This window comes from Seriola dumerili, unplaced genomic scaffold (genome assembly GCF_002260705.1).
Source record: "Seriola dumerili isolate Sdu_G_001 unplaced genomic scaffold, Sdu_1.0 BDQW01000149.1, whole genome shotgun sequence".
In the NCBI taxonomy this organism is placed as follows: domain Eukaryota; kingdom Metazoa; phylum Chordata; class Actinopteri; order Carangiformes; family Carangidae; genus Seriola; species Seriola dumerili.
Genome location: NW_019174404.1, coordinates 14,430,450 through 14,454,120, shown reverse-complemented (window position 1 = coordinate 14,454,120; position 23,671 = coordinate 14,430,450). Strand labels below are relative to the sequence as shown.

General features: G+C 41.0%; 2 protein-coding genes across 2 annotated transcripts in view; both read left to right on the top strand.

The window, feature by feature from the left end:
* Nucleotides 1-1,774: 1,774 nt before the first annotated feature.
* Nucleotides 1,775-10,080, top strand: spint1 (serine peptidase inhibitor, Kunitz type 1). Its single transcript, XM_022751020.1, has 10 exons — nt 1,775-2,562; nt 3,118-3,275; nt 3,518-3,659; nt 5,824-5,991; nt 6,593-6,640; nt 7,162-7,293; nt 7,427-7,477; nt 7,636-7,806; nt 8,826-8,885; nt 9,150-10,080. The coding sequence occupies exons 1-10, from the start codon at nt 2,151-2,153 to the stop codon at nt 9,335-9,337; spliced, it is 1,530 nt and encodes a 509-aa protein (XP_022606741.1). The 5' UTR covers nt 1,775-2,150; the 3' UTR covers nt 9,338-10,080.
* A 2,981-nt stretch (nt 10,081-13,061) lies between these two features.
* Nucleotides 13,062-23,671, top strand: part of LOC111226083 (pleckstrin homology domain-containing family G member 3-like) — a 31,118-nt gene continuing 20,508 nt past the window's right edge. Inside the window, exons 1-2 of the mRNA XM_022751176.1 lie at nt 13,062-13,208; nt 18,794-18,861. Of these exons, the coding sequence (XP_022606897.1) occupies nt 18,813-18,861 (49 nt within the window). The 5' untranslated portion in view covers nt 13,062-13,208; nt 18,794-18,812. The remainder of the gene's footprint in view (nt 13,209-18,793; nt 18,862-23,671) is intronic.

The following is a 23,671-nucleotide window of genomic DNA, read 5'->3' as shown; positions in this document are numbered from 1 at the left end:
ACATCAACAGCAGCACATAACCCAAGGTCAGAAAATTCATAGTTGTACCTCCCAGAGCCAAATTATTACAGGTGAGAAAACAGAGACAACAGGCTGCAGATTTTCCACAGATCCTATTACGATATGAATAATGGGGTTCAGTTTTTTGTTTTGGCAGGGACTATCAATCAGCCATAGCCGCGCGTGTTCACCCACTGATGCACCGTCTGTTACAAACACTGAATTATTGAGTGCCTCCAGCAGCTCACCTTTCCAGGCAAACAAATTCATTCATCTCGTCTTATGCTACTTGGTTCTGCACCGTCGGCTTGTCTAAAACAGGCACGTTGGACAGGAGACCTGCGTTGGGCCTTCTCACCTCGGACCTGGCTGGGTGACTCATCCTAGGAGAAAGAGAAGGAAAACAGGGGCAGAAAAAGTTTGTGGATGTAACCTTAATTTTTTTTTCTTCCAAAAACTAATTACCCCCCTGGCTGAATCTGTCTGGGATTATGATTAAAGCCAAAATAATAAACCAAATAATAATCTAAGTGACCACTTCCTGCTCCAGCTGATAGGTACACGCTGGTTTCATGACTCATCACATACTGTAATTTGATGACTCAATGCGTGAATCATCTCAGTATCACTGTTATTACACAAAGAAGATTGCGGGTCAAGCAAATTTAAATGATAATATGTGTTCATGATTACACTGTATGTGACAAAGTATGAGCCAAAACGCATGTTTTACAATTTTTGGTGAAAAACGAATACCCCCCCCAGCTTCGTCTTCAGCTGTTGGTGGCGTCATACTGCCACCTTCTGGATTAAAGCTGGTACATCTGAAAGATGAAGTCCAGAAAAAGATAAACTCCGGTCATTCCAGTTGGTGTTCGATCTGCTGACACTGTCTCAGCTTTTTACACTTGTCTTGTTTTGTTTGTGTAATGATTTCTTTGTTTGTCGTTTTACCTTATTATCATAGTTTTTCACTTGTTATTGCGTAGAAAAACACCTGCACTAGAAAACGTCGATGCTCTTTCCTTAAAAAAAGTCCTATAGCCTATAAATAAAATAAAAAAAAAAAAGTTAATGCAAAAAGGTAAAATATGTCTTTCTTTCTATATCAGGAATACCAAAGTAAATAATCCCTTTGATTTACACATTATTTTGCCTTTAGTAATCAACATAATTCCATTATATTTAGCAATCTTATTGGACACAGTGTTTTTCCCTGTCTCACCTGTAAAACATTTCTATTGCTGTCTAGTAGCTGTACAGTTGTTTTTGTACTCTTGTTGGCAGGATTACTTTTGTCTGGGGGAAATCCGTAATGACTAAATCAAAATAAATTAGAAACGTTGCTCAATGTAGAAGCTGGTGGATTAACTTCAGTCCTCTCCCTAAAAAGGTAAAGGTTGTCTTAGGTTAAGGGGCACACAAATGGGGAACTTTCACCAAAGTTTCATAAGGTGAACCACTTCTAATATGGGCAAAATAATAATAAAAAACAATGTTATCTGATAAATAAAAGTAACTAAAACTTTATGTAGTACTTTTCAAAACCAGGTTTCTTAATTGTTTCATAGTTACAAAGAAATTTGTTAGAAAGTTAGAAAGAAATGTAAATTTATACCACAGAAAAAAGACTACACGGTGAAGAATAATTAAACAGAAGACTATAATGTGTGTGAGAGCGCGCGCGCGTGCACACGCACACAAAGCTCTGTCCCTGTTTTGTTTGCGGCCTCAACAGCCACAAGGGAGTGGCATCTCAGGGGTGGAATTTCACTTCCTGTTTCTCTCAGGTGACTCACCTGTGTAATGTCGTCGATCGCTCAGGTTTTTGTCGACATCAAAGAAGTTACTTCTCTGAGGGTTTCAGTTGCAGGTTGAAGGATCAGATCGGTCTGGAGAGACTCTGTGGAAGTTTTCAACCATCTCTCTCGGTGCATATCAGGAAGTCAGGGGTCGGTTTGACGTCATTATACTGAAGGTTGATTGTCTAGGAGAAGCAGCGTCTTGTTTTACCATTTTGCGGCCTAAACTCTCCACGAAGAGGTTGAATTTTTAATATAATAAGTGGTTTTATTTTTAACTGGCTTCACTGTCGTTACAAGTGATCTTTGGAAATTATTTGAGTGGAAATCTTTACTGGACTTTTAAAAATGAATTCACCCCTTAAAGGACAATGGGGAGCGTTTGCGCTCCTGCTCTTTACGTTGTCTCTCGACTCCGCTGGGGGCCAGGAGACTGGTGAGGAGTGTTTGGCCAAATTCAAGAGCGGTCGGGAGGATTTTGTTCTCGATGCCGACGAATCGGTGAAAGCCGGAGCAACGTTCATTTCGTCGCCCAAGATGGATCGATACAAGGACTGCGTTGTGGAATGCTGCAAAGAGCCCAGGTGCAATGTCGCCTTAATGGAGAGAGGAGCCGAGGAGGGCATGGTCAAGTCCTGCTTTCTCTTTGATTGTCTGTACAAGAAGAAATACGCCTGCCGCTTTGTGAGAAAGAAAGGATACATCAATTATATCCTGGACTCTGTTTATGAAAGTTATCTTGAAGTGGATGTCCCCCCAAGTAAGACTAACAGAAGCTTCACAAATTCAAATATTCACATGAATTATTTTTCCATATAGATGCATATCTCAGTTTGTTCTGACTCATTGTGTGTGTGATCATTAATTATTCAGTTGTAAACAAACATGTGTTGTAGATGAAGATTTGATAGTGTATATGTTTTAGTCTCCATTTTTCATTTGTGCCATCATCTACAGAGGGAATTAACAGTTTAAGTTTTCCTTTAGGGGGGGGGCTTTGTTAACCAGGGGACTGTCTGGGTTTACCACTTAATGGAAACTTTTTGTCTCTGTCCCTCAGTAACAATGAAAACCCTAGTCTTTCACTGGTCTGTGTGAGAGCAGTCGGTTATCAGGCCACAGATTTAGGGCAGGAACCGTCAGTTCAGCATGTTCACACACGTCAGGCTATTATCATGGCCCCTGGTGCAGGTTCAGGTTTCAGTTTCTACCTCTGCCTCTTCATGTGTTGCAACTTTTTGTAACTGGAAATGCCAATCATGTTCTAGTTAATGTCTTATTAGTAATATACATTAATCCCATGGTGTCACTGCAGACGAATCGGACCGTCCACCAGTCGCCAACGGCGGCCAGGACCGGGTGGTCCAGCCTCAGGACAGTGTGACACTGAACGGCATAGAGAGCAAAGATGACCAAGGGATTGCGTCCTTCCAGTGGCAAATGCTCACTGGATATCCTTATGCTGTCATTGAAGTGAGTGAAGGGAAGAGGCCGTAATGCAAAACCCAGCTTTGCTACAAATATTTCTGAGTGTCCAGTTTGGGGAAATTTAGAAACTAAACTATTAATAATTCTGTGTATGTGTGTCTGACCTTCCTTTTAAGTGTCTATTATAATGTTATTTATACATGGCTGTCATTAAATTGAAAAACTACTGCCACTGTTACACACACACACACACACACACACAACACTGTCTTTTTTATGCCTTGCAGAAAACCTCCTTCGACGACCAGATTATCGTGTCCAATCTGACATCTGGGGTGTACAAATTCCAGCTGACCGTCACTGACACCATCGGCCAATCAGACTCAACCAAGGTCACCGTCCTGGTCCTTACTCCAGAGCAGTCTGAGCGTGAGTATCGAGGCTGAGCAAACATCTGGCTGAAACACAATATGAATATATTCATTTATGTAGGACAACCATTTTCCTCTGTTTTTTCTTTGAATGCATAAAAACTTTCACTCTGTTGGTCAGAACTTAAAGTAAGATGGATATGACGCACTTCAAATCTTGTAAATTAAATCTTATGTCGGAGCTGGTTGTTGTAGATTTGTTAGTTTCTCTGCAAATATAGACTCAAGGGGGAACATGGTCGAGTTTCAGTAGTAAACATGAGTCATTTTCCACTGTATTTGTTGACATTTCTTTTGGCTTATTCAGAGTCACCCACCTTGTGTTTACTGTTGGGCAATTGGTAAGACAGGATCATTCCCTGCAGCCCTTAAATTTCTTAAAAACTGTCTGAAAACCTTTAATCCTGCCCTTTTTAATGGCAAAATATGAATTTCTGAACGAGACTAGTGTCTTACTTCTAGTCTTCCTTTTTTAATCTACCTTTTAAAGGATTTGTTTTTTCTGAGGAACACGACTCTTAAGTTTTCCTGGCATTGTTTTGTGTTTGTCACAAGCATGAGCGATTCCATGTTAGCTGTGATCAAACCTGTCATGGCAAGCTTGCCCAATTCCTGTGGACTGAATGATGAAACATCATGAATAGAGAGATAAAAGCTCATGATCTGAAAAGATTAGACCAGATTCAACTTGGAACTAGATATGTCTTTTGTCATGGGAAAAAAAACAAAGAAACGGTTTGTTAAATGTTATCACTGCCATGTGACATCAAGTACGCAGGTCACTTCCCTTGACCGCCCAACATAGAAAACGACAGCGAAGGTGTCTCGCCCACTGCCCCTGTTTTATGTTTGGAGTCTCAGCGGGGATCAGAAGTGAGTGGAGCGGTTGGTGTAGTTTTTACTGCTCCCACGCCTGCCATCCCACTCTCTCCACCCCCGACTCCACGAAACCTGTCGGTCTGGTTTCAGCCTGGGTTACACAAACAAGAAAACTCCAGTCACCATCCTGATTCTTTTCAGTACTGATTAAAAGTGATTATTGTCTGAATGTTTTATCCTTTTAGAAGGTTCTCTCTTTCTCTCAGTTTTGTATTTGCTGGTTGCTGATTGACTGTAGACTGAAGGACAAGGGGAGACTTTTAAGCTTTCAGTGGTTCAGTTACCCATTAACAGCTTGTGTCCTTAATGTTGTTAGGAATGTACTTCAGTTGAATATGCATTGGCATGGCAGTGACACTACACGACAATGCTGCCACATTTATTCCACAATAATGAATGGTTTCAATAACAGAGCAACTCATTCATGAATGACAATTGGTGATAAAGCCCGTGAGGACTTGGTAATGAAAGTGTAACTTATAGTATAATTTTGCAGTCGGGGCACTTCTTTGTAATGTCTTGAAATATATACACTGTCTGCATTCCTTCTCTAACCTCATTGTCTGTCAAAGTACACACCGCTTCTGTTTTTTTCTCAGTTGCATTTCTACATACAGGACAACCACATATTTAATTATGTCTGTCTTACCATGAGACAGACTCAAAGAATAGGAAGTTAAGACAAAAAGGGTATCTCAGCAAATCTGATATATAACAGATATGAGACACCAACATTACTGGTTAGTCAAACTTGGTTACGGACAAGTGGCACATTGTTAAGAGTCTTTTGACGTTATCTGACATTAAATCAGTGTTTTAGAGAACTTCTGAGGAAAATTAGTGTGCTGACAACCTTGATCACATTTTTATTCATCTATTTTTTAAAGTTGTATTTTTGGGCATTTTTGCCTTTATTTTGACAGTATAGTGAGAGATAGACAGGAAATGCAGAAAGGGAGAGAGGGGTTTGACATGCAGCAAAGGGCTGTGGGCCAGACTCGAACGTACAGCTACTGTAGGACTAAGCCCGTGTGGTACGTGCTCTACCAAGTGAACCACCGAGAAATAGCCCGTAACTAGAGTTTTCTATCAGTGAGTCTTAGTGAGAGTGTTGGTTCTCATTTCTCTGGACTGAATTTGTTGCTACAGTAACTAGACCATGCTCATGACAGCTTTCACAAAACGCAGACAAGTTCTAAATGCTTTTTGCAGATTTTTGGGACGTATAAGCGGCTATTATTAATTTTGAGTCAAACCTAATCTTTTATTCTGTGTCCTACCAGACCACTGTATGGCTCCGAAGAAGGTTGGGCCATGCCGCGGTTCTTTCCCTCGATGGCATTACAACGCCGCCTCAGAGAAATGTGAGGAGTTCATGTTTGGAGGCTGCAGGGAGAATCTCAACAACTACTTGTCCAAGGATGAGTGCAGCAAAGCCTGCTATGGCTCAGGTATCTGTGCTCTGATCATACGCATGTAAAGTTTATGTATTTTTAGCATTTTTTTTCCAACTTTTGTTTGTTGCCAAAGGATGCAATCATATGGGCGTTGTCTATGTGTTGCTTTCAGCACATTTATCTCGGTGGGGCAGCAGCGTGCGTTGCTGTCTTCCACAGTGTCTTTTTGTAATCCAAATCCTGCTTGTGTTGGCTTTGATATCGTTTGCGGTTATCAAGCACCTCTATGCAGAGTGCTTTCTTGCTGAGGGTGGGATGAGAAGATCGATACCACTCTCATGGCTGCAAAGTAAATGTAATGCTACAGCCAGGACAGTTAGCTTAGCATAAAGACAGGAAACATGTGGGGGGGGCAAGCCTGGGTGTGTCTAAAGCCAATAAATATCCCTGCCAGCACCTTCACAACTCACTAATTAACACTTTACATTGCCTTTGTTTCATCTATACAGACACCGCAGTGTAAAAACGATCCATTTTGGTTTTATTGGGGGGTTTTATGGGACAGTGACCTTAGACTGTCAGCTAGTTGCCTGATAAACATGTCATTTTTAAGAAGTGAATGAATTTTAATCTCATTTGTTGTTTTTTCTTTCAGAGAAAAGTGCTATAGCTGGTAGAGGTTTGCCAGTTCCCTCGTCTCAAGGTAGGTGACATTTGTCTGAATCGCAACATCTTTCAGTATAAAGTGAATATATGGCGCTAGTGTTATCAAACAGTTGCTTATTTACAAATCCAGCAGTTACTGCTGCTACTTGGTAAATTTAACTCCCTTATGCACCATCTTTTAGCTCTGTTTTTGGTCTATACCCACTCCTCTAGCTTCTAAATGTTCCATTATATACCAACTAGTTAGTGAAGATAATTTGGTGCTGAGCATGTAGTGTACAGGTGGTTTTTTGTTTTTTTTAGAGCTTTTTCCTTGAAAACAGCTGCAGCTGAAAACAGCACTATGAGAGCAGTGAGAGTGAACCAGAACAGTAAAGTTGCTATAAGCCTCCATAAAATCAAGTGGAGCTGCAGATTTGTTTGATAATTAGCTGTATATTCATCACTATGAGCAACTCCTATCACATTGTTATTATAAAAATATTGATTATAGCCACGTAAAAACAACAGTTGTGATGCAGCACAAGTGACAATTTCCGCTGTGTTTGTGTGTCGCAGGAGAAAAATGTGGTGCTCCTTGTACCACGGAGCAATTCACCTGTGCAAACGGTTGCTGCTTGGATCCGGGCCTGGAGTGTGACTCATCCCCACAGTGCAGCGATAGCTCAGATGAGCAAAATTGCGAGGACTGTAAGTGACTATGCAAACTAGGCCTTATTTTCATACGGACTGACAGAATTGTAAATGTAGAAATGATAACACACTGATAAAATGTTTCCCTCGAAAGACACACTAATTTGAATTATGTCCTGTGTGTCTATAGTGAACAACAAGTTTCGGATTCTGCTGCAGATTCCACTGGATGAGCAAAAAGGTGATTTGAACTTTGTCTTTTTTTTTTCTTTTTTTTTTTTTTAACAGATTTGTTCTTCCCAAGAATTTTAAATAAATGTAAGACACTCTTGCCATCTGTTTGCACCGCTGCTACAATCTCAACTTACCTGCTCATTCACTGTTCATTGCCATTCACAGTGCGCTGCACACAGCCTCCCGACACAGGAAGCTGCAGGGACAGTCTCACTAGGTGGTACTACAACCCCATCGAAAAGGACTGCTTCCGCTTCAACTACGGTAGCTGCCGGGGAAATGAGAACAGATTTGACTTAAAGGAAACCTGTCTGAAAGCTTGCCGTGGGGTAACAGGTAGGTTGTTATTAACATGGAGTCGACATTTTACAGATATTTGCGTCCCGGTGAATTAACATCCTATTTCTACCTCTAAGATATCAATTGTGCAAAATAAAAGAATACCACACATTCCAGACGTCTTCCACACAGACACACTGGCGAGTAGCCTCACATGAAGGCACGTACAGTAGTATATTTTTTTTTTATGGTATTTTGTCTTTTGTTAATGCCAATATTTCTACCTCCAGCCTTAAACTGAATTGATCCTTGATCCTCTGGGCCGCAAGTGTGCACGGAGGTCACTTGGATACGTTTGCATGGCAGTTGCTTTAATGCTTGGATGTAGTGCATTTACATTTGTTTTGATATCAGTTTCAAACCTGGCATTGAATCAAACAGTCAGTTTCCAGAAACAGACGGAAATGGAAACAAAACTTCAAAAGTTTTTAAATGTGTGTGAAGTGGAAAAGTTTTTTTTTTTGCTTCAAGGAAATGATATGGCAAATAAAATATACAAATGCAATGAGAAATTAATACTTTAAAGTCAATGTTTTTATATTAACAAGGGATCAAATGACTACATGTGATTGGGAAGGGGGTGCTTGTAGTGATAAACCCTACAGACTCTGCAGCTTCTCTGAGCTCTGTTGAGCAGTTTAACATCTTTTAAGCTCTGATAAACCCGCTGTATGCTACCTTCCCAGCACCAGACAGACAAAGTTAGCATCTAGCTAGTGAACATTTAGCAGTTAAAGAGCCTGGTATTTAACCTCAGGAGTTGGTGGAGAGCAAAACACAGCTAAAGGGAGAGTGAATATCAGACTTGCATTCATCAGGTAAACTCAACTCCAAATGAATGGTAACACTTCTCCATGACTTCTGGATGTGGAAACATACGGCTGAAGAAGTTCACCATATTGACTTGCAGTGGCCAGGAAAATCAGTTATTGTAGATTAAATTTCCCCTGTTTTTGTATATGTTGTGTACCACATAAGCATTCTCAAACTACATTATGTCTTTTTCTTTATTTTAGAGAAGGACGTATTTGCAAGAAGGGAGGAGTTTGAACGCCAAATGTCTGAAAGCGAGACAGGTATACTACCTTTCATTTCTTACATTCTACACCATTAAAAGTTCAAATTAAACCCACCTAAAAAAATTTAAAAAAAAACTATCTGCTTCGTCAGATAATTGACTTCGAGTGGGTTCCTTTTGTTGAGTAATGTTGTCGAAGCTTCATTTCTCTTGCAGCTCACTTTTCCAGTTCACTGAGTCACTGAAAGCAGCTTTTGAATTAGTGATCTGCTTTCCAACCATAAAGTTTACTTTTTAAAATGTCTCCTCGTTCATTTAACAGGTATTATCGCAATAGCTTCCGTCCTGGGTGTAGCTATTGTCATCCTACTAGGCATCCTGGTGTACTGCCTCTTCAAGGGAAAGAAAAAGACTTCACAACACCACCGTGTGCCCATCAACACCGTCCCGGTCACCTCCATGGAGGACAGAGAGCGTCTGGTCTACAACAGCACCACCAAGCCCATCTGACCCCTCAGCCCTCACCTTCTCATTCACTGAACAAACTCGGATTGATGACAGAGGAGGCAATATGTGTTGACTAAGTTGGATGTGTTTTTTATTTTGTGCATATAGCAGAATGTCTTCAGTGATGAAATGTGATGTTTAATGATTTGAGTTTTAGCTTGTATTTAATGCAGTGACCCTGTTAAGACCCATTGGATCAGGTTAAATGTTCTATCTTTATGTACTTGCTTCGTGATCTGATAGTTGTCAGGGACTAGTTCTTTTTAAAATAAAGTCAGTTTTAATGTCAGACCAGACCCTGAATCGTCAGTAGGTCCATGCTGGTCTGTTACTTCAAAGTAAGAGTGCAACTTCATTTGTGGATCTGTGATATCACATGGTGATCCCTTCAACTTACTGAGGTCCTGCCACGCCAGCTTCTTCACTCTGTCAGATTTGTTTTTACCCTGTTTTATACATCATTGTTACATATTACATTGGATTATACACAGATGCATCATGTTGTACATAATCTTAGAATTTTGAAAAAGAAATATTTTACTTGAGAAGATTATTTTGTCTGATTACTCAGTGTTTTTAGAACAAGCGTAATGTATACATGAAATAATTCTTATTGATACCTTATAAAGCCTTGCTGTTGAATTTGATTTATAAGCTCATCAAATGTTTGTACATATGTCCCGATATAATTCTCTGCAACTTTAGCAGTATCATGATGTTTATACTTAATAAAAATATCAACTCAAGATGTAGTGGGGAATATTTCTTTTGTCTCGCAAAATAGGTCAACTTGTTTTTGGAAATGTTTGGAAGTTTTCAGTTGTTATTGCCTTCAATGTGATTGACTGCTCAACTTTTAACTGTCTGTACTACTTCACTGCTTTTGCTGCTACAAGTACAATAACTATTTCATTCTGATCTTCAGTGAGATTCCTGTGAAATTTCTGCTCATGCAGTTTTTAAGTTTAATTAATTAATGTATTTTTGAATCTCAATATACTTTGTAATTACTAGTTTTTATTATTTAGAGACTTTCATTTTTGTTTGTCCATGCTTCATTGTAGCAGATGTTCATAAGAGTCTTGTTTTGTTTTGTTTTACGGGGTTACTTATCTATACTCTGCATATGCTCTTTTACTTCCTCTTGCTGTGCTGACACAATGGCTCAGTGTGTGATCAGTAAAATTTGTCATACCTTTAAATGGCACATAATAAAGGTAATCTACCTATTATTCATTTATTGTCATTAAAAAAGATAAGAGACCCTCTGGTTGCCATCCAAGCCCTCCTCCAGTTTTGCTAACTATGATGTTACAAATAACCTGTCTGTAATTTCTGTTTTCATGTGATAGATACTTTTCCTGTTTAAGTTCAAGATAGATCAAGATCACATTCGGATATATTTGACACACTTCTGTATGAACTGATATTTCAACCTGTGTTCAACACTTTTGGATTTTGTGTGAGACAGAGATAAGACAAACCAAAGTCTGTGTGCTAAAGTTGATAAACCCATGGTAACACACAGACCAAACAGTCACACAGTTTAGTTCCTTTGCTTTTCTAGCAGCCTTACTCAAAAGCCAATTCCCTTTTTTTTTCTTTCTGTAACATATCACTGGTTGTCATTTTAACTGTAGTGTATACTTCAGGAAGTGTATCCAATTTTTTTCAACCCAACACGTCACACATGTCAACAGCCAGTGTGACATTTATTCATGTCTATGAATAGATTCTATATCTGAGAATTAAAGCCTTATGTGACTGAACAGCACACAAGTGGTTCACACACCTACATTACCTATAAGCTTACTGCATGTCTGTAGGTACTGGCCTTGGTTCATACAAGGTCACCGTGCACTGATCTCTTCAGTCTCTCAGATAATCACAAATCCTCTATCTGGCACAAAAAATTATTAAGGGATATGTGACCCTGTTTAAATGTCATTGTAATAATGCTGCATTAGTTTGACTGTTGTGATTGTATTGCCTGTGGAAGATGTTTAAAAGTCAAAGATTTAAACTTTTAGGAATTAATAAAAAATAATCTGAGCTATAGAGATCCCCCCTTATAATGAACCTCGTGATCTTATATCTCTGATGTGCAGCATGTTCGCCTCAGATACAGTGACCTCCAGTGGCATATAGACAATCTCTACAGGACCCAGCAGCTGGATTTAGACTAAACAACGGGTGCAGTTTTAACTGTGGCCTCTGACAACACAGTAATAGGGTCAGAGAACGCATTAAGTTTACTGACAAAACACGTTAAATCCACAGTGACTATATCCACTGTAGTCTTGTATTGTGTTTTTAGCAACAATTCAACATAATAGGCCTGAGACAGACTTTTATCACTAAATAAGGAGTACTCCTATCCATTCCCCACCTAAAAGTTTTGGTGATACAGACACTGGTATTTATTTATTTATTTATTTCCTTTCTTTTATTTTTTTATTTTTTTATTTTTTTTAATAAAAATTTGAGGTAGGCACCACCTATAAATTGAACAGAGTCATTTTTACCAGCAGGGGGCGACATTGGTTTGTCAGATGTTCAATGTTTGGATGTATTTGGAGCCAGTTCAGATCACTCAAGGCTACATAAACTCCAGCTACTTAATTATAAACTATCTAACATATCAGATCTGATATAACATTCTTCATCTCTATAACATTCTTCCATCATTAGGACGATACATTTGGACATTTTACTGGAGCATACTCAGTCCATTACACCTTTGTGTAACAATTAAAGCTACATTTTCACATTGTGTTCACTGTTTCAGTAAAGTTGTCCAGCATATTGCTTTCTTCACAGCCTCTATGGGGATCTTGAGATAATCTCCAGGAGGAGGGGCAGAGAGGGGGTCGCGCAAAGCAAAAGCGCCCCTCTCTATTTAATCAGCCACACATAAATTAGCACCCATCCGACTGAGTCCCTGGAGCCATCCTTTGTAATCCCCGCCATTCTACTGACCCGACCCTCATAAATGTAATTGGCAGGGTTACAATTTGTTATGTCCTTTCACAAGCCTGTCATTGGTTTCCATACATAGTCCATGAGTAAAGATGCCGGTGTTTTTCCATAAAAACACATGGACTCATGGGCATTCTGTTTACCACTTTTCAAACTATCTCGCACTGAAAGAAATGACCAAGCTATGCATGCCAGATGTTAGGACGTGCAGGGAACACCTCTGACTTTCACCAAACAGACACTAGCCTGTCAAAAGCAGGCGCTATTTTGTTGCATTCAGCTTCTCCTCGTAGAGTAGAAATTCTTCAGACGAGTGACCAAATCAAAGCTAAGCTAAAACAAAAAAAAAGACTTTGATGTTAATTTCTTCCCTTCGATGTAGCCTGGTGTTTTTGTTTTATTGTTGAGAAGTGACAACCGTGAAAGAAACTAACTGTATCCTGTAACAACAACAATCATTCTTTAACCAATAATATTAATGCAGACCTTTTTATATACAGTCTATGATTCAGACAGAAGGTCAACCAATAAGAAAAGGCAATATTTATCTCATATATCCCAGTCTGGATGAGCCAGAACAAGAAGAGATTCACATTTTTCTTGTAGCGTCCACTTGCGTTCACCAATTCGATTCAACCAATTCGAAGTTTCTATATTTCGGACAGATCGTGAACGCAGCATTAGTTCTTAGCAGCTCTTCAAAGATGCAGCAGTGTTTGGTAGGTGGACACAGTACGAGCTGATGACCTGCGCTGGGGTGTGTGTGTCTGAGCGGCTTTTACCATGTGAAAAGAAGAATCTAACGGAGTAACGTGAAGGTTTACACCAAGAAACTACAGAGTAAAGTTTTTACCGAGGACGAGAGTCGTTGGAAGAAGAGAAGTTGGCGAATTCGGTACGTAAGCTACTTTTGACAACTTTACCAAATCTTAGCTAACTTAACGTTAGCTGTGATAACAGTCGAGCTACATGTCAGAGGGAGCTCTCTTCTGTGCTTATCCCGTGGTTATAGATAGTGAGTTTTTTTCTGTTAAGAGAACACTTTTATAAGCCATGTATTTTGCTCATGAACTGAGCAAAACACATGCATGCTAAGAGTCCTGTACAAAGGTAAAAGACTTCAACTCGTTCCTTACTTTGAGCCCCACCACCTAACATTAATAACAGATGTTGCATATAAAATTTAGGTGCATTTTTACTTCATATAATTTCACAACATCCAAGCCGTACGTGCAGGAGAGGGCAGGAGTTTCAGTCTGATAAGTTCTGTTTGCCTTTGACAAAAACACTCTCAGTTGAGTGAACTTTGATCAGCTGCTGGAGTCTTTTTTTTCCTTTTCTTTTTTTTAGGGAATGAGATTTTTCCACTTCAACTTTAATGTCACACTTGACTTGTGAGAAAAACTAATCTCCATGCTGCATCTGAATCATTTGCTATTTCCTCTTTCCCTGCATCCAATTCCCCCCCTGTGGAGCCCATACTTGGCCCCAGAAAACTTAATTGTTTTTTCTAATGAGCACCCCAGTGAGACACAGTGAGGTTTAAAATGCTGGCTGTTCATAGGTCAATGACTTTCCCCACCAGCTGCTGAAGAAGAATAGGACAAAATCAATCAGTTACCAGTGAAAAGTTCTATCTTCTACTCCTTTGACCTCACTTGACCTGTCAGACAATAACCTCTCAACTTCATTTCAAATAAATGTTGCCACAATGCAATGAACAGCGCTCTCTTCCAGGTGGTCCAGACAGGAAACTGCCAAAGTGTGTCTTGGATCTCAGAGTTGGCACTTGATTCTTTCTTCCTGAGTCTTGGTATGCTGCAGCTGTGATAAAATTACCAGGGCTGGAGAATGCGAGTTGTGGTTTCAGCTATGAACACTATATAACTTTCATAACCTTGCGTCTGAGCTTTTCATAAATCACCTTCTTTGTGATTTAGTGGTTAAAGGTATATTTGATGCTGCATCAGATATACCTGGATCTCACCATAAAGTTTCAGCTTTTTTGCAAGTTACAGCTAGGATTACACCGTGAGAGTTAAAGGTCAACTTTAAACCTGACCTGTGTGTTTATTTGAAAGCAAAGAGTGTGTGCCCTAAGTGATTTAGCATTCCATACACCCTAGGGAGGTCAGACTCTCTTTTTTTGTTGTTGTTGTTGTTATGATGATGATGAGCCCTCACAAAGGCATAGGAGAGCTGTTTTTCTGCAGACTTGGGTAGTGCACCTTTAAATGGGCACACTGAAAGTCTATTTCAAGACTGGTGTCTTATTTCCGCTGCAAACAGGCCAGGACACTATGGAGGACGACTTACCCCTTGGTTGTTTTAACGCTCTGATTTTTAGGAACTGGAAGTCTTTACATGTCATTTCCCAAATAAGATGGCACTTGCCAACTTCACTTGCCAGGTATGCATTCTGTGGTTACAGGTCATTGGTGGGGAGGTGAAAATTGCCATTTCTCCTTTTTCAGCACAGCGGGGAATGATTATTTTCCCATTAAGGGCTATTTTGGCCGGGGGTGGACGTGCACCATATGGACAAAACTCCTCAATGTGCCCTGTGGGTGTTCATTGGGGTGGATCACTTATTGCCACAGTTAAGCAGCATGCTCAGAAATGCAGTGGACTAAAATAAGAGGCTCATAGCTGTGTGTCTGTGGGAAGTCACGGGTTAGGGCAGTGCCTTTGTAAAAGCTGTGGATTTGATTGAGATGAAGAGAGACTGTCAGGATTTATTGTTTTCCCCAGTGAATGAAAAGCTGTTAGTCTCTTAAGGCCTGCGTGTCAGGGGACAAACTGCAGGAGTAATGTGGGAAAGAGGGCACTCACAGAAAGGCTGTTTGTCAGGGGGTATTTTCTGTCGGGGTAGACAGGGTAAGAGGGTAAGAGAGAGGTCATGCAAGATAAACATGGCACCAATGCTGAAATAATAAAGACTCTCTGTCTCAGTCAGCCTGTAGGACCCTGGACCTCTGGCTGCCATGCCAGTTTGGTTTTTTATTTGTTCTGAACGTAAACATCCGTCTTGACTGATGGTGTCCTAAAGAAATCCGCCCCACCGTGTCTGACTAGAGACATCCCAGGGGATTTATGTCATATATCCAGATTCCCATGGGCCGTGTTGAGAGAGACGGTGAATGCAACTTGATGCGGTAGGTCTGTGACTTTGACAGAGAAGTGCAGGAGGAAGTCTGTGGATTATTTTTAGCTTCTCCTCCCATCAAATTAGTTCAGCACGGGAAAAATCAATTTGTGTTGTTAATACTTGCACAAAATGCAATTTGATTTCCTTTTTGGATTCAGATGGTGGATCCAAACTGTACGTCATCAGTTGTGTGCATAAATCACGTGGTAGTAGGGTGGATTGGTGTTTCTGTTAAAATAACATATCAGGCTTTAAATATAAATACAGCCCATTAATTGGCAGCAATCTTTGTGTCCAAAAAAGGGTTTTTTGGTCACAACCTTACTGGCTTGTTCCTGTAATGTTTCCTGAGGAGACAGGGAAAGTGACATGTCTACCTGATAGCAGAAGTCTTGTTTTCCTTCCGTTTCCTCTGCAGACATGTTCAGTGGTTTCAGTTCTCTCATAACCTTGACAGGCTGTCAGTGGTGAAAAATGCTCCAGATAGTCATCGCCCCCCGAGAACCCTTTTTCCTTAAGCGTGTCAGGCCTGAGGTCTTGGTTCAAGGTATATGTTTGTCTGTGCGTATTTTTCCAGAGCGAGTCTTTTAACACATTTGTGGTGAAGACTCTGTATAAATTTCCTCCTCACTTGCATGAGTGCTGTATCTCGGCCAGCATCTGTCCCCCTTAATCATCTGTTTGTTGTGTTTTAGAGAAAGGAATTCAGGCATTGACTGCCTGGATCAGTGTAAAGCCTGGCAATTAGAGGAACAAGGAAGTTTATCAGCCCATCTGAAGAAGTGATCCATTGCAGGTCTTTCTTTTAATAACCATCAGATTTGCTCTTGTAGCATCTGTCTTCAATTAAGGGGCAAGTTGCAGATTCCCATGCGGGAGGTTCATGCTGCGGGTAATGCAGTCATCAGCTGTGGGAACCAAATGCTCTCCATTTGTGTGAAAAGGCAGCTAGTTCAAGCACAGGTGGCAAGCTTGGTATGAATGTTAGCCTGTACGTAGTGTTTTCTTTAGGATTTGAAATCTGTCTGTGCCCCCTCCCTAGGAAAACAAGGATTTGGAATTGCCATATGTCAGCAAACAGGAGGGGAAAGGTAATGAGCTACGATTGTTGAATTCTGTCCAGAAGTGTTAAAGATTGTGGGTTTATCTGCTTTACTCTGTCCTGTTAGACATTTAGAAGAATTTTGCTTTCCTCACCCACACCATCTTTCTACATCTACGGCCTTCGATAAGACACTAGAAAAACATTTTTAAGACCCAGACGTCTGCAGGATATCTAGGTTTTAGCGTATTATTCCTGGTCTAGCTTCTCATTGACCAAAAGATGATTAGCATAGTTTTGGTCTGGTTAGCTCAGAGGTCATAGTGGGCAGCTTTATCAGAGGATTTTTCTTAGTTCACTGTTCACTGAGACAAGTTCAAAGCCTGCCCTTCAACATGGATAATCTACAGGTTACACAAACTAACTCATCACTTGACAATCAATTGGCTAAACTTGGTCAAAGGCTGTTTAAGGAGGCTTCATTCTTGATGATGTCACAGTAGCAGTGCTGCATTGACTGAGCATAAATCAGCATTTTACGGCATTTGTTATTCTTTTCGTTCTCAAAGATCCTGTAAGATCCATGCTCAAGGCAGGGCCCAACAGATTAAAAGTATAAACTTTATTTGCAGTTTACAGACAGAGAATATTTTACATGAATTAAAGGAGCTATCTGTAAGTTTTGCTGTGACAACGTAGCCAACGTTAGCATTAACAGCTGTTATTACCAGTCTGGAACAAACACTGCGAGTGCAGCATTAAACGTCATTACATTACTTGCCTAGAGCTGTCTCCAGCGGTGGAAAGCAGCGCCCCCTTGTTTGTTGTATTGTGTATCCATGCTCTCAACAGTGACTAGATAATATCATCCTACTTTGTCACAGTACATACATCATATGAATACAAGTATTCTGAGTTTTGCAAATTTGTGATGTTTTTGAAACATGAAATTGCAATATTCTCTAGATATGCTCTTTTTCATTGCCAAGTAAATAAGCCAAAAATACATTGTATATGAGTCCAAAAAGTAATTTTGTTTCATATTGATAAGATGGAAAGATTTTTCCATGAGTCACTTGTTGTGCTTTGTCCTAAAATGAAAAAAAAAAAGTTTTGTGGCACCAGAGTTTCTTGTCTATTAAACAAAATTTACTTCAGTCCAGGCTGCAGTTGCAGGGACCCAACACGAAGGCAGTGATCTTAATGTACAGAACCAGCTCTGTGACTTTTCTCCTTGCATTCCTGCACATCTTAATTGGCGAACCTCCTGGCAGTGGGCTCGGTTTGGCCTCGGCTGGCCTGGCTGTCAGTTCAGCACAGTGGCCAGCAAACGCACTAGGAACAATGCCCATCCTAATCCCTGAAGAATTCCTGCTCCTCTGATCTAGCTGGCCCAAGAATGTGATGTTTAAAAGGCCGGAGGCACACCAGGAATCACAGGGAGACAAGTTCTCATGCACAGTCTTCCATGTTAATTTGCTATAAGGAGCCAGAGAGGCAGTGATGTGAGAAACTGGCAGCATAGCGGCTCCAAGGGGACACACCTCATCATTAACAGTACCACAGCCTGGCATGAGGGATTAGGAAAATACATGCCACCAGGGGGGAACCTGTAATCTCACTGGACAGTTACGCTGATAATGAGAGACTTGTTTTGATGTGGTATAGATTTATTTGTTGCACTTACTAAACAAATTTATACAAAAACAAAAATATAAAATGTCCCTGTGTTGCGCTCACCTATCATTCTTCAGTAATTTTATGTAGCTCACATCCATAATTATGTTAGTGACATTTTTCTTTTTATAAACCACCTTGAAATGCTGTTTTGAGGTCATTTTCAATCAAATATGTTAAAGTATCTATATAGCTCAAATGGCAGTCACAGAGGTTTTAAGATAAAAGCAAAAAAACATCAACTTTGTAGCTGGTAAATCCCTTGAGTGTCCAATTATGGCAAATTGGACTCACTCTTGCCCTTTTTCTACTGTTAAGCATGAGCTCATATCAGTCACCCCTACATACCTCAGCTCTGGTTACACCATACATTACAAAGGGGCTGGCATGAGCTAATGCAGCGTAGCAAGCAGGGGAACGGGAAGAAATTCCCTTATATAGAAGACCTGATTTGACTTAGGCTAGTTTTTGCTTTCAGTGAGCCAGGACAGTCAAGAACACACGAGTAACTTAGTGTGTTTAGTCCAAACCCACCGAAAATGATAAACTTTGCCTGGCTGTCTGTACTGTAAATCCCAACATGAAGTGCCAATGTTATGTTTTGTTTTGTCAGCTCCAGAGGCCTGAGTGCCATGCCAGAGGGGTCCCATTCTGCTCTCCACCAGGGCCCAATGGGGGAAGGTAAGATCAGTGCATTTATATGCAGTGCAACCCATGCTCTGGCAATTGCTACGTATGAATTGACCAGTCTTATAATATGGAGTTTTAATGAGTTGGAATGGTATATCTGGTTACCCAGGGCACTGCATTAACATAACACCCAAGTACAGCAGAGGTGAATGGAAAAATGCTGGAAATGGAAGAATAGAGGAAATGTAGAGGCAGAGCCGAAAGAGCAATGAACTCCCCTCCTACAGTCCCAGCTGGCAGAGAGTCTCTTTGTGTGGCTGTGGAGCTCAGCCAACCCCCTTCATACAACTGAAACCCCTGAACACTCGCACATCAAACCAGAATGTGTCAGACTCACCGACAGCCAAGATGGTTAGTCTAGCCAGTGGTGCTGACCTTGTATGCTGGGGGCCACTCAAATTACATATTATTTTAGTGTTCATTATCTTCAGTCGTGGAGCCACTGCATTGACACAGGGCCTCTTTGTATCTGTTTGCCTGCTCTGTCCCTCAACCCCCAACCGCCCCCACGCCTCCTCTCCTCTCTACTGAACACATTTGGCACTGAGCTTCAACTTTGGCTCAAGAATACCAATGTGTCAATGGTTCCCTTTTTCCTCTACGCCTGTCCCTTTGGTTCAGCTTTGGCTAGAAGAGGCTTTTGGCTCAGGGAGACGTGTGCCGCCCTCGTGAAAATTTGTGTGTCTGTTTCCTCAAAAGGCCACTCCACACTGACAACACGTTCTCGAGCTCATTTTGCAGCTCAGATGTCTAGTACGAAATCACCTTGGCATGACAGAACACCCACTTGCAGCTGAAATATTTTCAGACTCGTTTGTTTGTGAAACTGTTGGGAGTTAAAGTGTGACGGACCTGGCTCTCCTGCTGTGGATGGATGGATGGTAATTAAGTGGCAGGGCTGCTGGTAATGTACTATCTGTGTGAGGTGATGATTGCATGTGGTTAACAGGCAGGGGGAATGCATGTTGAAAGGAATCCCCCCTGTCTGGTCAAAGAAAACAATGAAAAGGTTGTAGCTACCATCCAGCTCCAATTTCTCTAAAGGGTCAAAGAATTTTGAAGCTGTGTTGATTATTTTACCGCCTGCAGGCTTTGGACGGCACCATCCATTATCAGATGTAACCAGCATAAAGGAAAACATTCGGGCTATGCACCAAGATCTTTCCAGATGTTGTTATTGTTCTGCACTTTGAATGCTTTTCCAGGAAAAGACACCTCCTATTTCCTACCAAACTTTCATCACCGTGGTCAAACATGAACCAGCATGATTATAATCCTTGTGTCCCACATATGAAATATAGAACGTCTAGGCTGTCAATCCAGTGACAGCGACTTAACCAGGCATCAGTCGACCTGAGGCAGCATGAAGCAGCTCTGTCAAAGATAAGGCTTCTCTCTGACCTACTTAACCCCGGGCAGGAATGTAGCTGTGTGTGCAGAATGTACAGCTTTAAAGGGGTTCTGGGGGGACGGACGGATCATCTCCATTCACTGCAGCTTTTCCAGACCAGTGGGCATAGGGTTGTGGACATAGATAGATGATGGCAGGGATGGCTGCGTCTCTGAGTGGGCTTGTTAATGGAGCTCCTGGACTGGAAGTCTTTTTCTGCTTAATTGCCCGAAGCATTAATCACAGGCAGCCTCAGGTGAGCCTGAAGCGACTCCTGTTCAGCAAAGTTTTGAAGTCATGCACTGACACTCACTGAAACTGCCGGCAGTCCCCTGTCCTGTACATCTGCAACATCTAACTAGCATTGCATAGGTTTATATAAGCCACTGTTACATAGCTGCTATTGTAATAGAATTTATACAGCTCTATAGTCTCTGTATTTCATTTCATTGTTTGTCTGAGGCTCCCGTACCCCTCACAAAAGAATTTATTTCAATGTAAATTATTTTACAGCTCCTGCAATGGCATTCCTCCTTATAGAGCTCTTCTGGTGGATTACCCACATTAGTTACAGGCTCTTTGGCTTGGGTGTTCCTGTTAGGTGGCCTCTCATAGAAACTCATTTGAATCTATAAATCTCTTTATCAACTTCCCCCATAACACTTTACATTCAGTTGATGTTTTGAAAACAAGCATGCAGTGCATTGGAATATTTTGGTGTCACCACAGACGTGACACTAGACACAATAAGGGCTCAGAAATGTTAATGACATGTTTTTGGAAAAGATGGTTTATGTAATTAATGCTCTTGCTTGTAACTCATTATAGCAGGACGCAAACATATCTGTTCTGTGTCTAGTAATGTGTACAAAAGACTGACAAAAGTAAGTACCAAAGCAAGCGAGCAAATTCCTCACTTACTTCTGTATACACTAAGTGTTAATAAGGCCTAAACTACAGGGCAAACAGCATCACACCCTTTATAACGCTGCATGTGATAAACAGCTTGACGTGAAGTAAATGAAGTATTCCTCCCCGACCCTCTTCCCTCCACACTTCACACAGCTGCTGTGCCACCAGCATGTGTGTGGACTCTGCAGAGAGGCGCTAACGGGACAGCAGTTTTGTTGTAGACTGTCAGACTGGTGGTAAAGTTTACAATGGACTCACACCTCAGGGCCCAGATGGTGTGTGTTGTCCAGAGGAAATGCGAGTTTTGAATAGATCCAGGGCTGGCTGTGTTGCTAGTGCCTGAAGGGTTCTTGGAGGGGGGGCTTGTTGATGGAGGAGTTTCCTAAGTGGATCATCACATGCCTATGCACTGAGGTCATTTGGCACGGCTGGATCCTTTAAGAGCCAGGGTCAAGCACAGGGGAGTTTATAGGATTAATTTTTGAGCTTTTTGAGGAGTTTTGTACTTTTGTTACTCTGAGAATCCTGTGTCTCTGAAACATGTCACTTTAAATGTGCGAGAAGGGATTTTGGCCTTTGCTGTCTCTATTGGTGTGTATATCATAAGGTCAAATTTACAAACATGTAAACATTGATTATTTCATTGTGCTTTTCTGAGAAACTAAAGTGCAATAACTGAGTATTTTGTAAGAGTTACACAACTTTTTACGATCATAGTTTGTCAGATGTCCCCAGGTGGATTCCTCATGCATTTCAGAAATAAAAAAAAACTGAAGCAATGCCAGAACACAGTTAGTTTCACTTTTAAACACCAAAATTCCCCCAAAACTTCCCAACACAACATTTTGACCTTGACTGTCAGTGTGGAATGCAGGTTCAATTCGTGTTTGTGTGCTCAGCCTCTGTTGTCCACAGCGGTTTATTTACCGACTCTCAGGTTAATTATTAACACAGCATTAAAAGCTTGTTGAGTGGCCAAACACGGATGTAAATCAAACCATCTTGTACCTATAAAGTGCAGTTCAAAGCAGAAAAACCTTGAAGTGACCTAGATTCTTCTCTGCATCAAGGGATAAGAAATCAATCCGGGCCATCGGTCTCAGTATCTAATCATCAGTGTTCTGACTCATGCTGTTTGATAATGGTCTGTGGAGACTTGGGACTTAATCCTCAGAGGCACCCTTTATGCTTGTGCCTCCTGCCCTCCTGAGGAGCAGCCATTCACCGTTGCCAGGTGGGGAGGAGTTTTTCCCATGGGGATCAGCACAGGACTACCTCCCTGTCTCCCAACAGCCACCGCTGGAGGAGATGAGTGCTAGAGGCTGTGGAGGGGTGCTGAAGAAGGAAGTTCAGAGTGGATGTTGAGTAGCGGAAGGGCTTTATTAAGATGTAGTGCAAAACATGATTTGCTCTTTATCCCCCCAAGGGAAACAAGGTCACACACTGTGCCCTTGGCTCTGAAAGATACGTTAGCAGATTAGCAGCCTCAAGAGCCAGTTTGAAGTTGCCGTTTTTTTTTTCTTGCTTGTGAGTGAACGTACTAATCAGCCAGTTAGGAACTAGGATTTTCCACCTTGCTAACTGCGTTAATGTGGAAGGTGAAAGTTCTTTTTGTGGCCAGTTCGAATCTCCACAAATTAGTAACCCTGTTCAAGCACAGTAAAGAAAAACAAGAAAGTGCTTAGAACTATGACTTCTGTCAAGGAGAATGAGGGTGTTGCAAGAAAAGTTGTGAAATTTACTGAGGAGACAGTTGGTGTAGACTCATCCTATATTACCAGCACTTGTAAAAAAAAAAACCCTTTTTGGCCCAAGGGGATGGAATTAATGTATGAAGCTGCCAAGATAGTGCCAGGCACCTGAGAAACAAGGAATGACTCATTGTGATGAAACAGAGCGTTGAAATTACTAATATTTCACAGCTTTATCGTCACTGATCATGCAGGTATCATCAAGCCAGTGTCTGGAGAAATATCACAAGGTGGCTTTGAGTGTGATTCATCGTACGCTGGGTTCAGATTCATCACCATTTGATGTATGAGTCAGTATGAATCAAGTAGGAGCAGCTGTGTGAAGGCTACTAACTTAGCAGGCAGGGGCTTGTTTTATTCTGTGGGATCTTCTGTCCACAATGCTGTCACTCTTACTGTTATTTTTTGTTTTCGACGCTCAGAAAATTGCTTAACACTGCTGAAAATGACAGACTTGCCAAAGGCAGCAAATAGTGACAGGAGCAAAGGTGCTCAAGAGAGAAGTCATTCTCTAATGCGAAGTCCATGTGCAGTATTTTGTTGCTGAACATAGAGACAGTGTTGTTCCTGTTTCTTTGGTTAGATGACAAAAACAAGACCAACAGGATAGTACATAAACACAAACATAGGGATTATTTTTGTAGTGTCATAGGCAAATTCAGAGGTCCTACTAAGTTCAGCTGAAATAGGTGTGCCTCTCTGGGAAGCAGCTTCCTGGAGAGTCATACCTAACTCACTGAGTAGGACA

Coding starts and splice junctions, on each gene's coding strand:
- spint1 (XM_022751020.1), top strand. CDS start 2,151: ATGAATTCACCCCTTAAAGGACAATGGGGAGCGTTTGCGCTCCTGCTC. Junction 2,563..3,117: donor TGAAGTGGATGTCCCCCCAA/GTAAGACTAACA, acceptor GTGTCACTGCAG/ACGAATCGGACCGTCCACCA. Junction 5,992..6,592: donor CAAAGCCTGCTATGGCTCAG/GTATCTGTGCTC, acceptor TTTTTCTTTCAG/AGAAAAGTGCTATAGCTGGT.